General features: G+C 36.3%; 1 protein-coding gene across 15 annotated transcripts in view; it reads left to right on the top strand.

Moving 5' to 3' along the window:
- Positions 1 to 13746, top strand: part of ROBO2 (roundabout guidance receptor 2) — a gene marked incomplete at its 3' end in the record, with an annotated part of 1552622 nt that overhangs the window by 1482484 nt on the left and 56392 nt on the right. For all 15 annotated transcript variants that reach the window (XM_080654546.1, XM_080654549.1, XM_080654547.1 and 12 more), the window contains 3 exons: positions 3974 to 4016; positions 5455 to 5582; positions 13402 to 13683. In XM_080654546.1, the coding sequence (XP_080510672.1) occupies positions 3974 to 4016; positions 5455 to 5582; positions 13402 to 13683 (453 nt within the window). The remainder of the gene's footprint in view (positions 1 to 3973; positions 4017 to 5454; positions 5583 to 13401; positions 13684 to 13746) is intronic.

The following is a 13746-nucleotide window of genomic DNA, read 5'->3' on the forward strand; positions in this document are numbered from 1 at the left end:
GAGTAAATGTTTTATCATATGTAAAACAGTGTTCATAAATAGAAAAATGAACAACATAAATTTAAATAAAATCCATGTAGCTTTCATGAGGATTCTATATAATTCTATATATAGATATCATATGAAACATATGTGTTCATGTATTTTATATATCTGTATTAGAATCCACATGAAGCTAACATGACTCCTTTCAAATTTATGTCACTTTCTTATTCAAAATTTTAAAGCATCAAATTTTTAATGAAATATATTTTTACTTTTAAAAAGGTGATTTTTATTTTATGACTATTACCTCTGTAGATAACAGATTTTATGAAGCTCAATAAGTATTAACAATGAATGAGTGAGCAAATTATGAAACATTAAACAATTCAAGCATAGCTTTTAAAACTGTTTCTGAAATATAAATTATTTGACAAAACTATCCAAGGACCGCTAAAAGATTGGATGGAATTTTTATACTCTGATTATCTGGGCTGAGTTAATGCTTATTAAAAAGAGGATTAATCTACATTCATATTTGAGAAATAGCTTATCAGGAAAGGGACCAAGGCTTGGCTGGCAACATTAAAGTTTCCATTTGGAGTAGGAAAACGTGGCCTACTGGAGATAGGCGCTCTGAAAGCTTCCTTACCTCACAATAGCAATTTACTGCATAGCCATGCTTTCCTTCCCCTTCACTCCTAGCAGGCATGAGATTAGGGTTAATCCTATCAGATAGTAGTGCAGGTACTTTGTGTATGATATAAACTTGCAGAATCTTTCTACCATAAATCATTTGTAAATATTGTAATATATTCAAAGTATTTAATGGCATTCTAAATCATTTAAGATTGTGATTTCTGTAGAATTTTTTAGAAACCTTAGCATTATTTAGTTAGTTTTACCTAAAAATGTCCATACATGGCTTGCTGAAAGTTCTCAGCTTAATATGCTAGCAGAAACTCCTGATAAAGATTCACACCTATTTCAAATTTATGTCTGATAAGCACAAAATTACTACACTGGGAGTATCAAAATCATGACTAGAATGTGATGTCCTATCACCTATGATCTCCCATCCTCTTTGCTTTCAGCTTCAAAGTGGTTCAACATCTCTTTGAAATGATAGCTACCTCAGAACAGCTTTCAATTTGCTGTGGAATTTATTTTTATGTTTCTTTCTCTTTGCACATACACAAAGAAATATTGATAAAAATACCAAATGACTTCCATTTTAGTAGTTCTAATTGTTCATTCTTATTTCTAGTCTGCTTTTAATCCCATGTTCTAATAGAATTCAGTTACTTTTCATTGCTATTCAAAGTAGAACAAATCTAAAAGTTTTGGAGCACCTTTTCAAGGTGTCCACTTATTTCCCTTGCTTTAAAAAGACAAGTAAGTAATTTTATTCAGATAAGAGTCTTTTCTTTTTTCTTTTTTTTTTATACACATATACAAAATGGAAGATTCTCATTATGCTAAATGGTGTGTATAGGCCACTTTGAGTTAGTTATGTACTTACACAGTGTACTATGTATTTTGCTTTGTGCAGTGGATATGCAGAGGTAAATGTTATGAAGACTTTACCATTGGTTAGTGTGCGCAAGTTGACTGCAACTCAATTCTGTGCCTCTTCAGTTGTCCTCCTTCCTCTAATGGCATTTATTTTTCTGGCAGCAATAGAGGCTTCAGGTGGGGAAAAAATAATCTAAATTAGGGAGAAATACTTAGCTTCTCCCTACATACCTCCTAATAGGTATCAGCCCATCAGTGCCTGCTTATTTCCATATTCACAACGATATTCACAACACTTCCTTAACTCTATTTTAGCAGAGTAAAACAGTCACTTAGAAATCATGTAACTAGAAAGTCACATCAGATGGAAAGCTAAATAGCTGTACAGTTTTCACATTTTGTTGGGGTTATTTTCCTTATCAAGCCTCTATTTAACACCTCCCATGCTCAGTTTTTTTCATTAAATGTTTCAGATTAATTTTTCTTTTTTGTTGTTAAATGCAATTATAAGAGGGACCTAATGAGTGTTGGACACACTGCCCATTCCTGATTCCCAGCACTTAAGTGAGCCACTAGAAAACAGAGTAGCACTCAGGGCTCCTTGATTGATGCAAAGATTAGGTTACGATTGTTTTATAACACATTTGAGATGTTGCCTCAAAAATTTATAAGACGGTATACTCCAGGTGCCAGCCAGCATCCCTGAAAGCACTGCCTCACGCCGTAGTGCCCCAGGAAGGTTCTGATGGACCTTTGGGAATATGATTGAATCACCTTACTGTCGTGAGACAGATGCCATTAGATCAACTTAGGGAAAGGACTGGAGAACTGTTTTTGGAAATTTAAAAAAAAAGTATAAAGTGATCATATTTGATAGTGGAAATTTCAGGGACAGATGAATTACAGAGAGATTGTACAAAAGTATTTAGTATGTGTATACTTTAAGTAACAATAGGTTCCTCAGTTTACTTAAAATATGAATCTATTCATATATTTTCATTTATTTTTATTTTTACTCACTAAGTTAAAAAAACACACACATTGTAAATAAAATCAGTGTCTTCCAAAAATAAGATATGTTGAGTTCTCATATCTGAAATGCTATTTTCCTTTCATTCCAGTGACTGGTTTAGCTGATCCATCCTAATTTGAGGCATAATTTTAATTTTTCCATCCATAAGTTTCTAAATACCAAATATTTTGCATGATTTTCAAGTTAAGTCATTTCATCTTAAGTGAAATTATTTGCAGACTTTATCCTACTAATCATGAGTATTCACATTCCCCTGCAAAAATATTAAGTATTGTTGACTATAATTTGTTGTCTACACCCTCTCCATACAGTGCAACTTAATACCTTTCTCAGATTTGATATATTTTGGATTTCAAATATATTTGGCTGCAAAGGTTAAACAAAGAATGATGTACCTGAACTGATATTGATATTCTTTGGCTCATCCCATGAAGCCCACTTTCATGCTGTTAGTTGTTGAATGGAATCTGGTGACTGGAGGGAGTGGCTTCTCCAGCTGTGATTCTCTTGGATGCTTGTTGGTGTTGCTAATAAGTTCCACAGTTTTATAAAGAACTCGGGTTTGTAATCATTACACACAAGTAGAATATATTCAGTATTAATTATTTGAAAAAATGTTTGTGCGTGTTGGATGATGAAACAAAGCACTAAGTACATCATTCTCTATTAAATACAGTTCACATGTATTGTAACTATAGCTGCTCAACTCAGTGCTTTTCAGTGTGCCTAAAGGCTCTATGAAGGTGAGGAATATGCTGTCAACCTATGTCACCTATGTCATTGGACTCTCTTGTTTCAGTTTCCATTATTTGCATTTTATGCATTCCTTCTAATTAGGATACTCATATATTAATAATAAACATCATGATTTCAGCCCTAACCAGTTTGGCTCAGTGGATAGAGCATCGGCCTGCAGACTGAAGAGTCCCAGGTTCAATTCTGGTCAAGGGCATGTACCTTGGTTGCAGGCACATCCCTAGTAGGGGGTGTGCAGGAGGCAGCTGATGAATGTTTCTCTCTCATCGATGTTTCTAACTCTCTATCCCTCTCCCTTCCTCTCTGTAAAAAAATCAATAAAATATATTTTTAAAAAAGGTCATGATTTCATAATCCTCCAGTATAACTTGTCAGTTTTAATGCCCCTGAATATATACAGGTACACCAATTGTAACATTTGACATCCAAATACAACTTGTCCCTTTGACTTAACCATACATTTGGCTTAAAGAATTTTTAAATGTCTTATTAAAGTTGGAGCAAGTGATTGCTTTGCCCTGAGCCAAATCATTCCTTTCTACTCTCTGTACAATTACGTTAATTATGTTTTATTAAAATTCCCAGAGGCCTCAACTCTAAACTAAAGGCCAATATGTACTTTTTATTAGTTGTAATTAATATTGACTACGTGTGTGTGTGTGTGTTTCTCTTTTTTTTTTTTTACAGTTACATTTCAAAGAGGAGATGGAGGACTAATGAGCAATGGAAGGTATGCTAAGGAGATTCCTTTTTTTTATTGTTATTACCATTTGTAATCAGGACCAGGGAAACTCTATAGTAAGAGGCATTATTGTAATAAATGATCACTTACACGTCTTGAGAATTCTAGGAGGGATTAAATGGCTTACCACAGGTTTAATGATCTATCTGTTGTGCACTTTAGAGAAATCAAGTCCAGATGTTTCATATCTCCCAGATGTCCCTGAAGAAATTAGTAGTAAATATCACAAGGAATGTGTTCATTTGTTAGCAGGATTTTTATTGCATTAATTAGACATTAGCAAATGAAGTTGCTGTTGTTTAAGACTCCTTATTGGCTCTCACTAAATTGCAGTGAGTGAACAATTACACATAATCGATCACAAAGTAAATGATTCATGTATGATGAATAGGCTGTAGATTGATAGGACTGGATTCCACAACTTTAGATACTCAATTGAAATTGATAAAAGCTGATAACAAACTCATATATCCTCATCTGTTTTCCCTTTGCCAATATGGAGATTGTAATTAGGCTCTGGTAATAACTTCCAATCTCCCATTTAATCAATATTTTTGCAAAAAGAGATTAGGTCTAATGAGAATTACTGTATGTAGCAAGAAAGCAGTTGGATCTTCTTATTGCAGTTTCCATAGAAACTCGTGCTTCTCTTAGGGATTGTACCAGAAAGTCTATAAACAAAAAGAATTACAATGATTATAAATGTTGTTATTTTTTGTAAATAATTTAATAATCTATACAGGAATTAGAATCTCCATCTTTAATATTAAAAATGTGAATTCTTTATTAGCTATGATGCGAAGAAAGTTTTCTTCATGGACTTTATGCACATGCTGGATGAGATCACAGTGGATCTTTTATTACTTTAGAAGAAAACTGTAATATAACCCTTAAATTTTGCAATTTAGAGAACCTGGAAATGTGCTATTGATGGAACAGTATAAATACTATTCATTAATTTTCCTCAAGCTCTTTGCCCTAAATCAAGCATGAGGCTCATAACAGGGGTTACAGCATTCAAGGGACAGATAAATATGGGGCTTGCAGGAATCAAGGAAGCAATAGCCCCAAGTCCTGGAAATGGCTGATACTGAGCAGTCACTCTGAGCAATTGTTCCCTTGAGGTGCCAATTCATCATCAACCCTCGTTTGGGTATCCTGCTATGTTACTGATTCCTACCACTTTCAGGGCAGATGACAAAATTTATTTGATGTCAGCAGAATCCCAGGCAAGACCCTCTGCTGCCTCTGACTTCTATATATAACCTAATGAACTGCTAAAGTTCCTTAATTTTAGAAAGCCTACACATTTTAATTTGAAGTAAATTAAAATCTTAAATTCTTAAATTAATTTCAGGGCATGAGACAGGTGTCCACATCTCCCACTGAGCTCCACCAACTGATTTCTTTTTAATTTCTCTTTTAGCCGTCCAGGTCTTCTAAATGCTGGGGACCCCAATTATCCGTGGCTTGCTGACTCGTGGCCAGCCACAAGCTTGCCAGTTAACAATAGCAATAGTGGCCCAAATGAGATTGGGAATTTTGGACGTGGAGGTAAGTTATCTTCTTCAAAATTTTGTTATTTGTTTTCTTGGCATTTCTAGATTTTTTAAAAGATATACCAAAGAGTATTTTTCATATTTAAAATTAGTGAAACACATGTACTAGTAGCATAGTACATTTTCAGAATATTTTATTATAAAACTATTTTGCTATATTACCTTGAGTAAAACTAAGTTTTAAGGCAGTCATTACTAACCAAGAAGATAAATATCCATAATACATTTTGTTTTTAAGACTTTTCACTATGCTGCTAAACAGGGCTTATAATTTTGGTCTAGTTATTTCACTTCTTTCATTCATTCATCATATATTTAATGATCATGCCCTTTGTACCTGGCATTATGGCAGACATTAAAAATATAATATTAATATTATGAAAAATTGTCTTTATGCTCATATATTATATACTGAGTATACACTTGAAGTTAACATGTTGAGTGAGAACTTTCCTGTAGTTCTGTAATTGATATCTGGTACTCCAAATAAAAGACAAAAAGATGCTAAGTAGCTGACATGCTGAAGTGTCCAAAATTTGGTGCCAGGGTTCTTTCCATAGGTCTTTATAGGAAGACAGGATTGGACCTACTATAAATACTCACCACTTCCCCCCCTCTATCTTTCCATCCAGTCAATAAGAGATCGGTGGGTTTAGAGAAAGACTTGACTAGAGAAGTCTCTGGTCCCAGTGTTTAATTTGGCACATATATATGAGTTTGCTCTTGGCAGAAATTTGTGCAGACAGCAAATGGACTTGAGCTGTGCTGCCAATATCCCACATGAAAGCTGCCCGTTGGAAGAAAGATAGTCCTATGAATGGAGTGTTACTTATATTGATATCTGAAGGAGAGTTAGGAATTAGTAAAAAACGTGACAAAAGGTGTGTGGAGAATAAGCTAGCATAATTTAAGGCACAGATATAAGGTAGATATTGACCTATTTGAGAAATTAATTATCTAGTGACTTGAGCATAAAATGCAAGACAACAGAAGTGGTAAAAAATCACAGATTGCCTTATAAACTTTCTTCAAAGCATGACCAAAAGCGACTCATAGATTTCTAAGAGGAGAATGCTAGGCTCCAAATACTGCTTTAAGTTATCCAGCCCGTTGCTCGGTGGAGAATGGAGTTACAGTGAAAAAAATTAGGTGATTAATTAGGAAAGTAGTACTGTAATTCAAGAAAGTTTGGATAAATCCACTGGAAGATTTCTATATTTCTAGGTAGAATTACTGCAGGAAACCCAGGACTAGATTCAATTATTCTGAGTCTACTAGCCTCAGTGGTGGATTTCACATGTATAAGTATATAAAGATATTGACTTAAAAGAATAATCATGGATACTGGCTGTTTCTCTTTAAAAATGGAATACCATCCAGCCGATGTGGCTTAGTGGTTGAGTGTTGACCCATGAACCAGGAGGTAATGGCTCCATTCTCAGTCAGGGCACATGCCTGGGTTGCTGGCTCAATCTCCAGTAGTGGGTGTGCAGGAAGCAGCTGATTAATGATTCTCTCTCATCCTTGATGTTTCTATCTCTCTCTCTCTCCCTTCCTCTCTCTGAAATCAATAAAATAAATAAAATTATTTTTTTAAAAAAGAATGGAATACCAATGCCAGTTTGAATATCATTAAAATAGTATTTCAAATAATACTATTAAGTATTGTATAAGTATGCATTCTGTTAATACCAACTATAATAAGGTTTACTCCCTCCCATTCTCCAAATAAAATACAGAAAATAATCATTCTTAGCTCTTAGGTGTGTAATGAGAATTAAATGGATGATACACACACACACACACACACACACACACACACACACACACACACACGGGTTTAGCACAAACCTTACCATACAATCAGTGGTCAATATGCATCATTGGAGTAAATAAGAGAATAGATAGTAAGTTTTAAGATCATTCCACTTCTAGTTTACTTTCTATAATTTAGTAGACCCTGTTTAGGATTCTTATATGGCCAGAGCCTCTGAAAGTGGCTGCCTTCTCTACTTGACCAAACTCTGAGCCTGCACTATAGGTTATCACTCCACCATGGGTAAGTTCTGTACTTGAATATCTCCTCACCAGGTAGGCAGAACATGCCCCCTTGACCTACCCAGACTACCTGTGTCAAAAGAAATTCTGTTCCCAAAGCTCTTTTTTAAAATTTACCGTTATTGTTGAACGTATTAAACATGTCCAAATTTTCCCCCTCTCGACCTCCTCCACGCGCTTATACCCCCTCTCCAAGCCTTCCCCACACTATTGTCTGTCCATGGGTTATGCATATATAAGTTCATTGGTTAATTGCTTCCTACCTCACCCCTTCCCTCTGAAACACATCCATATGTTGCATGCTTCTATGTCTATGGATCTATTTTGTTCATCAGTTTATTTTGATAATTAGATTTCACATATAAATGAGATCATGTGATACTTGTCTTTCTCTGACTGGCTTAGTTCTCTTAGCATAGTACTCTCCAGGTCCCTTCATGCTATTTCAAAAGGGTAAGTGATCATGTTTTACAGCTACATAGTATTCCATTTTGTAAATGTACCACATTTTTTAATCCATCCATCTATTGATGGGCACTTGGGATACTTCATGATCTTAGCTATTGTAAATAATGCTACTATGAACATAGAGGTACATATATTCTTTCTAATTGGTGTTTCTGGCTTCTTAGGATATATTCCTAGAAATGGGATCACTGAGTCAAATGGCAGTTGCATTTTTAATTTTTTGAGGGAACTCCACACTGTTTTCCATAGTGGTTATATCAGTCTGCATTCCTACCAGCAGTGTACTAGCATACCTTCTTCTTCAAATCCTAGCCAGCACTTGTTTGTTGATTTTTTTTTAATATTTTATTGATTTTTTTACAGAGAGGAAGGAAGAGGGATAGAGAGTTAGAAACATCGATGAGAGAGAAACATCGATCACCTGCCTCCTGCACGCCCCCTACTGGGGATGTGCCCGCAACCAAGGTACATGCCCTTGACCGGAATCGAACCTGGGACCCTTGAGTCCGCAGGCTGACGCTCTATCCACTGAGCCAAACCGGTTTTGGCTGTTTGTTGATTTATTGATGCTAGCCATTCTGGCAGGTGTGAGGTGGCAACTCATTGTCACTTTAATTTGCTGTGCTAAAGCTTTTTATTTTGATGTAGTCTCATTTTTATTTTTATTTTTACTTTTGTTCCTTGCCCTAGGCGATGTATCAGTGAAAATTCTGCTAACTGAGATGTCTGATATTTTGCTGCCTATGTTTTCTTCTGGGAGTTTTATGGTTTCATGACTTACATTTAAGTCTTTTATCCATTTTGAGTTTATTCTTGTGTAGAGTGTAAATTGGTCTAGTTTCATTTTATTTTTTGAATGTACCTGTCCAATTTTCCCAACACCACTTATTGAAGAAGCTGTCTTGACTCCATTGTATGCTCTTGCCTCCTTTGTCAATTATTAATTGAGCATAATGGCTTGGGTTGATTTCTGGGTTCTCTGTTCTGTTCTATTGATCAATATGCTTGTTCTTGTGCCAGTACCAAGCTGTTTTGATCATAGTGGTTTTGTAGTATAGCTTGATGCCTCCAACGGGTTCTTCTTCTCAAGATTGCTGTGGCTATTTGAGGTCTTTTTTTTTATTCCATATAAAATTTTGGAGTATTTGTCTAGATCTGTGAAATATACCATTGGTATTTTGATAGGATTTTTAATCAGTCAAGGGATAGCTGCCTCTTCTACATTTTGTGTTTGTATTGGAATATCACACCATTCAATTTTTATATAAAGGAATAAATACCTAATGATGGAGGAAAATAATTATTTTTCAATTTCTAGCAGGCTACACTAACATCTAAATTTTCTCCATCTAATTTGGCCAAAGGTTTCATTTGTGGGTTTTCAAAGTTTTGCTTATATTTCTACCTCATTTCCATGACATGAAATATATTACAGATGAACATCCAGGCCAAGCCAATGTTTTTTCAGGGTCTACAGAATCTATTTTCAGTGGTAGGCATTTTAGACATTTACTATGTACCAGAAATAGTGTTGGAAATTTTTGTACTTTTTTTCATTTTCTTCGCACAATAGATATTTGAGATAGATAAACATATTACATTCTTAAAGGTAAAAAAAAAAAAATACTAAGGTTTTCAAAATGATTCATTTGGGATCTGGTTTTCGAATGCAAGTCTGCCAGATTCAAAAGCCAAGGTTCTAAAGACAGAGCTCACAGTTAGGGTTGTAGTGCAGCCATATTCACTGAGAAAAATTATCATGTACACTGACATTCCCCTTTAAAAATGGAATACCAATACATTTTGAATGATAAAGTTTCTCATTGTTGCATAAGTCTGCATTTTGGCAATACAAAATATTAAAAATATATTTAACCATTAAGTGAGTGCTTACACTCTGTAAAATACTATGTGAGGAAAATATGGGAATACAGACATAAATTTTTTATGTTTCTGTCCTCAAGTAACTATGATACAGTAATGGATATAGGCATTTATACAATTAATTATGCCAGGACAAAAATAAATAAATTCCTTTTTAAACAAGATATTAGAAAACTACCGAATGATTCATGAGTGATTCCAACTGGATGAAAGGTTTTCTGTCATTCATAGATTTCAAACTCAAATGTTAACAAGTGCCAGTCAGCCAATCTGAAGTGCTAAGGATGGTAGATTTGAACTGTGCAAAATGGAAGATAGGAATTCTGCCTAAAGATGGCAGCACCTATTCTGGTGCAAGCTTTTGTGGGGAAGGCTGGCCAGGTTCCACAGCATCTGATATTAGAGGATTTCCCCCACGCCCACATATTATGCATATGCATCCAATTTTTCAATGGTAGGATAGAATTCAAGTTATTTTTTGAAAATGTAAGAAAGATCAAATAACATTTGAAGGTAATATGCAGCCCCCCCAAAAATTAATAGAGAGCACTTGGACTTGAAGGCTAATTTCATCCAGCAGAGAGAGAGATTTTGTTTTAGAGCCACAGCCTTAGCTGTTGTAGAATAACATTGCACAACCAACCACTTCCAAAGCTTGTTGTTGGAGTGACTCACAATTTAAATCTCAAAGCTTTGGAGAAGCTCAAGTTCAAGGTATTGGGAAGTCGGGTCCCATGCTAGTTAATATTTATCAGTGAAAGACATTGTGGAAGTGGCAGAAACTGAAAACTTCCCCAGAGTGAAGGATTTATTTCCACAATTTTTATATATTATTAAATATTAAAAGCTTTGATAATAAAAATGGTAGTGACACTTGAGAATGAAATATGCTGCTTCATCATCAAATTTTCAAATCAGTTAATAACTAAAAGCAAGAATGGCAAGAAAGTAGTTGTGAAAATCTGAAATTACAAAATGATTTTACTTGCTTATACACCTTGATAAAATGTTTAAATTTGAATATGTTTAACAATCTAACTGATATTTATTTAAAATATTTACTTCAATAAAGTATATATCCACTTAAATGTAAAACAAGTTGGAATTTCAGACTTCAAAATTTTCAGAAAGACCTAAATTATACAGTGTACAGAATCTCTATATATAAGAGCCCAGTGACCAAATGGCAGAATGACCGATGGACCAGTTGCTATGATGTGCACTGACCACCAGGGGGCAGACACTCAATGCAGGAACTGCCCCTGGTGGTCAGTGCACTCCCACAGTGGGAGCACTGCTCGGCTGACTGGGATGAACAGCTGCCCCCACAGTGGGCTGATCTCCACAGGCAACAACCCCATCAGTGCATGAATCCATCCACCAGGTCTCTAATCTATACTAATAAAAGGGTAATATGCAAATTGGTCACAATGCCCTCATAGTAACAACAAAACAGTAGACTGCATGGGGTAACAGACTGGCAAGGGGGTTAGCAAGGGACAGCCAAATGACTGACCAGCAGACTGCATGGGGCGACCAGGCCAGCAGGGGGGTTAGCGAGGGCTGACCAAACGACTGACCAGCAGGCTGCGTGGGGTGACCAGCTCAGCAAGGGGGGCAGTGAGAAGTGACCAAGCTGGCAGAGGGGGACAATGAGGGGTGAACAGGCTGGCAGAGGGGGGCAGTGAGGGGCGACCAGGCCAGCGGGGGGACAGTTGGGGGTGACCAGGCTGGTGGAGGGGGGCAGTTGGGGGTTACCAGGTCAGCAGGGGGGGGCAGTTGGGGCAACCAGATGGGCATGGGGGGCAATGAGGGGCAACCAGGCCAGCATGGGGTGCAGTTAGGGCAGTGGTCGGCAAACTGCGGCTCGTGAGCCACATGCAGCTCACGAGCCGCGGTTTGCCACTCTGTTGACTAATGAGTTTGCCGACCACTGAATTAGGGGCAACCAGGCCTGCAGAGGGGGGCAGTTAGGGGCAATCAGGCTGGGAGGAAGAGGTGGTTAGGGGTGATCAAGCTGGCAAGCAGGTGAGCAGTCAGGAGCCAGCGGTCCTGGATTGTGACAGGGATGTCCAACTGCTGGTTTCAGCCCAATAAACTGGCAGTCGGACATCCCCCAAGGGGTCCCAGGTTGGAGAGGGTCCAGGCTGGGCTAAGGGGACCCCGCCACCCCCCGACGCACAAATTTCGTGCACCGGGCCTCTAGTACATTATAAATGTCTTGTTACTGTTGTAAAGAAGACAAACTTTTTAGCATTTTTAAAATATGAAAAGAATATAAATATTTTTATATTTCAAGTAGTTAGTTACCATTGAAAACTTTGAGGATATTTTGACTAAGTTCCTACTTAAACTTCCTCTTTGTGATGATAAATTGGTTTTTGGTACTAACATGATTTGGTTTATTATTTAACATTACACTACTATAACTAGTTGAAAATTTTCTATGATGAAATAAAGTTGTTTGATGACTTCAAATTCTATAAAGTATGGCTTTTGAAATATAGATTATTAAGAAACATATTGTAAATAGATTCACTTTTAACTCTCCATGATTAAAAATGGTGTTATTCAGTGATTTATTTATTTTTAGTAGTTCTGAATTATAAAGCATCACATAAAGCTAATTCAGCACACCAAAATAATAAATAATAAGTGGACTTTTTGATATTCAGTGTAGTTCCTAAAGTTTAATTTTACTCTTGTTGTACTACAACTTGAAACTCTAATTCTCCACTTGTAAGAGTTGGTAGCATAAATTAAACTCTGATCACTCAGATTACTTTTTATGGAGTTAAATCCTACTGTATTGTGAAAATGACATATTCATGAAAATTTTCTTTTGTTATCTAAGAAAAAGAAATTGCTACCATAACTTACACTCCATTCCTGAAGCTGTGAAGTCAAATCAGATAAACAGCAAATTGAAACTTCAGAAAAATGTACCTCATAGTTCCATAGTATAATTTTGGAATTTTTTGCATATATTCAGCAGTTGTACTTTATGTCCTTTGGAAAAATATATTTTCATCCATTGTTTGTATATTCAAACTTATCATTGCTTCTGAAAAGCGGTAATACTTTTATTGGTTCTAAAACAGAGTGAACAACTGAAAGCATTTTTTAGTAGTGGAATATCCTAAAATTCTCATTCATAATTGAAGAAAATGGGGAAAGACGTCTTGTAAGCAGCGAGACATGAAGGACGAGCGGTAGGCCTTCCTGTCATCGGGCTGACAGCTTGGCGAAGGTTGTACATCATCTATCCTTCATTGGCTCATGAAACCCATTTCAGCTGAAATGCAAACATGCAGGGTGACACATATATTTTTCATCTTCAGTCCTGATAGTTCTTGGCTTTCTGTGCATCATTAAATTGTTTCATTTTCCTATGTTCACCACAGATGTGCTGCCACCGGTTCCAGGCCAAGGGGATAAAACAGCAACGATGCTCTCAGATGGAGCCATTTATAGCAGCATTGACTTCACTACCAAAACTACTTACAACAGCTCTAGCCAAATAACACAGGCTACCCCATATGCCACGACACAGATCCTGCATTCCAACAGCATTCATGAATTGGCTGTCGATCTGCCTGATCCACAATGGAAAAGCTCAATTCAGCAAAAAACAGATCTGATGGGATTTGGTTATTCTCTGCCTGATCAGAACAAAGGTAACAATGGTGAGTTAGGTTCTTATTTCTTGAGGATTTCTTTTTATATCATTTGTGCATGAGATAGAAATT

The sequence above is a fragment of the Plecotus auritus genome (genome assembly GCF_963455305.1).
Source record: "Plecotus auritus genome assembly, chromosome: 2".
In the NCBI taxonomy this organism is placed as follows: Eukaryota; Metazoa; Chordata; class Mammalia; order Chiroptera; family Vespertilionidae; genus Plecotus; species Plecotus auritus.